Genomic DNA, 2,121 nt, shown 5'->3' with positions numbered 1-2,121 from the left:
AGAGAGTGTTTGTGTAGGTTTGAGAGAGTGTGTGTGTATGTTTGCAACAGTGTGTGTGTGTTTGCAAGAGTGTGTGCGCGTGTGTTTGCGAGAGTGTGTGTGTTTGCAAAAGTTTGTGCGTGTGTGTTTGCAAGAGAGTGCATGTGCGTTTGCGCAAATGTGTGCGTGTGTTTGTGAGAGTTTGTTGTTTGTGAGAGTGTGCGTTTGCAAGTATGTGATTCTGTATGCATGTGTGAACATGTTCGTGTGCGTGTGCATGTGTGTGCCAGTCAGTATGTATCTGTGTCTGTGTGAGAGAGCTTGTGTGAGACTGTGTGTGCGCGTACATTTGTCAGTGTATGTGGCTGGATGTATGCATTTGTGTGTGTGAGAGAGTGTGTGAGAGAAAATGTGTGTGTGTGCGTGTGAGAGTGTGTGTGTGAGTGTGAGAGAGTGTGTGTGTGTGAGAGAGAGTGCGAGTGTGTGTGTGTGCGTGTGTGTGAGTGTGAGAGAAAGAGTGCGAGTGTGAGAGAGAGTGTGTGTGTGAGAGAGTGCAAGTGTGTGAGTGTGTGTGTGTGTGTGAGTGTGAGAGAAAGAGTGCGAGTGTGAGAGTGTGTGTGTGTGAGTGTGAGAGAAAGAGTGCGAGTGTGAGAGAGAGTGTGTGTGTGAGAGAGTGCGAGTGTGTGAGTGTGTGCGTGTGTGTGAGTGTGAGAGAAAGAGTGCGAGTGTGAGAGAGAGTGTGTGTGTGTGAGAGAGTGCGAGTGTGTGAGTGTGTGCGTGTGTGTGAGTGTGAGAGAGAGAGTGCGAGTGTGTGAGTGTGTGTGAGTGTGAGAGAGAGAGTGCGAGTGTGAGAGAGTGTGTGTGAGAGAGTGCGTGTGTATGTGTGTGTGTATTCGTGTGTATATGTGTGTGTGTTTGTCTATGTGAGAGTGTGTTTGTGTGTGTGTGTTTGTGTGTGTGAGTGTGTGTTTGTTTGTGTGTGTGTGTTCACGTGTATGTGTGTTTGTGTGTGTGTGTGACTGTGTGTGTGTGTGTGTGTATGTGTGTGTGTATTTGTGTGTGTGTGTGTGTGTGTGTGTGTGTGTGAGAGAGAGAGAGAGAGAGAGGGAACAGCTCAGACTGAGAGACAGCACCTTTGCTCCCACACAGCAAAAAGAGCTTTTCCCTTCAACACTCACCGAGCCTGCGAGCCCTCCTCGAACATCCTCTCCTTGGCTTCCTTGAAGAGCTGGAGAGCTTGCTTCGATTTATTCGCCAGGTTCTGGAGACAGACGCTGAAGTAGCCAATGTCCCAGAGCAGGTCCAGCTTCGCCTCGTAGTTGGAGACGATGAGCTTGAGGTGGGAGCAGGTCTCGGGCAAGATCTCCAGGAGGTAGGGAGGGCTGTTCTTGAGCTGCAGCCGTGGGTTCTGGCAAAGTTTCAACAGCTTCTGCAGCAGCTTGTGAACTTTCTCCAGCATTCGCCTGTCCGCTCTGGGACTGTCCAGCTCAAACGGGTGCGCTCCTCGGGGTACCATGTACCTGGATGATGTAGCCATGCTGCTCCCCCTGAAATATATCTACAAGCATTTTTCTTTTGCTGATTTCAAGCCATTATTTTAGACACACACTTCCTGCTTCACCAAGGCTCAGCACCTCAGGCGTGACAGAGAAAAAGGCGAGGCAAATTCAGTGAACAATGAACGACTCTATGAAGGCTGGGCTGGTTAAACCACAAATGCTTGTGTCTTTCTGAAGAAGGTAGAGTGTGTTAATTGACAGTGTGCGGTGAGTCTGCAGGAAGGGTCAGTGAAGCAGAGCAGGGATGCACAAATGGAGACATGCCAGGTTAAATTTTATACTTCTCACGAAAGTTAAATGACAATGAACAGGTCAAGCCATCAGCTTTGGACAGCCAGCTGTAAGGCCAGGGAGAAAATTTCTGGGCGCAGCAAACTCCCCCAAGCAGCGGTTTGGTCAAAACGGGATGATCTGCTGTGCTGACACTACTCATGGTTGGGAGGTTCACAGGGACGTCCCCCCAGCACCCATGCAAATCAGACACCACAGGAGAATTTAATAAAGACCATTCAGGGTCAGCAGGAGCTGCAGGAATGGTCCGACAGTGCCCACTCCCTCAGCACTGACCCTCCGACAGTGCCCA

The 2,121-nt window shown here is 49.9% G+C and overlaps 1 protein-coding gene across 2 annotated transcripts in view; it reads right to left on the bottom strand.

Annotated features, from left to right (window-relative positions):
- Positions 1 to 1,633, bottom strand: part of LOC125448448 (E3 ubiquitin-protein ligase CBL-like) — a 79,913-nt gene extending 78,280 nt beyond the window's left edge. For both annotated transcript variants that reach the window (XM_059641371.1, XM_059641372.1), the window contains exon 1: positions 1,158 to 1,633. In XM_059641371.1, the coding sequence (XP_059497354.1) occupies positions 1,158 to 1,516 (359 nt within the window). In that variant the 5' untranslated portion in view covers positions 1,517 to 1,633. The remainder of the gene's footprint in view (positions 1 to 1,157) is intronic.
- Between the last annotated feature and the right edge of the window lie 488 nt (positions 1,634 to 2,121).

The sequence above is a fragment of the Stegostoma tigrinum genome, chromosome 41 (genome assembly GCF_030684315.1).
Source record: "Stegostoma tigrinum isolate sSteTig4 chromosome 41, sSteTig4.hap1, whole genome shotgun sequence".
Taxonomy (NCBI): Eukaryota; Metazoa; Chordata; class Chondrichthyes; order Orectolobiformes; family Stegostomatidae; genus Stegostoma; species Stegostoma tigrinum.
This window is presented reverse-complemented; position numbering and strand designations above follow the sequence as displayed.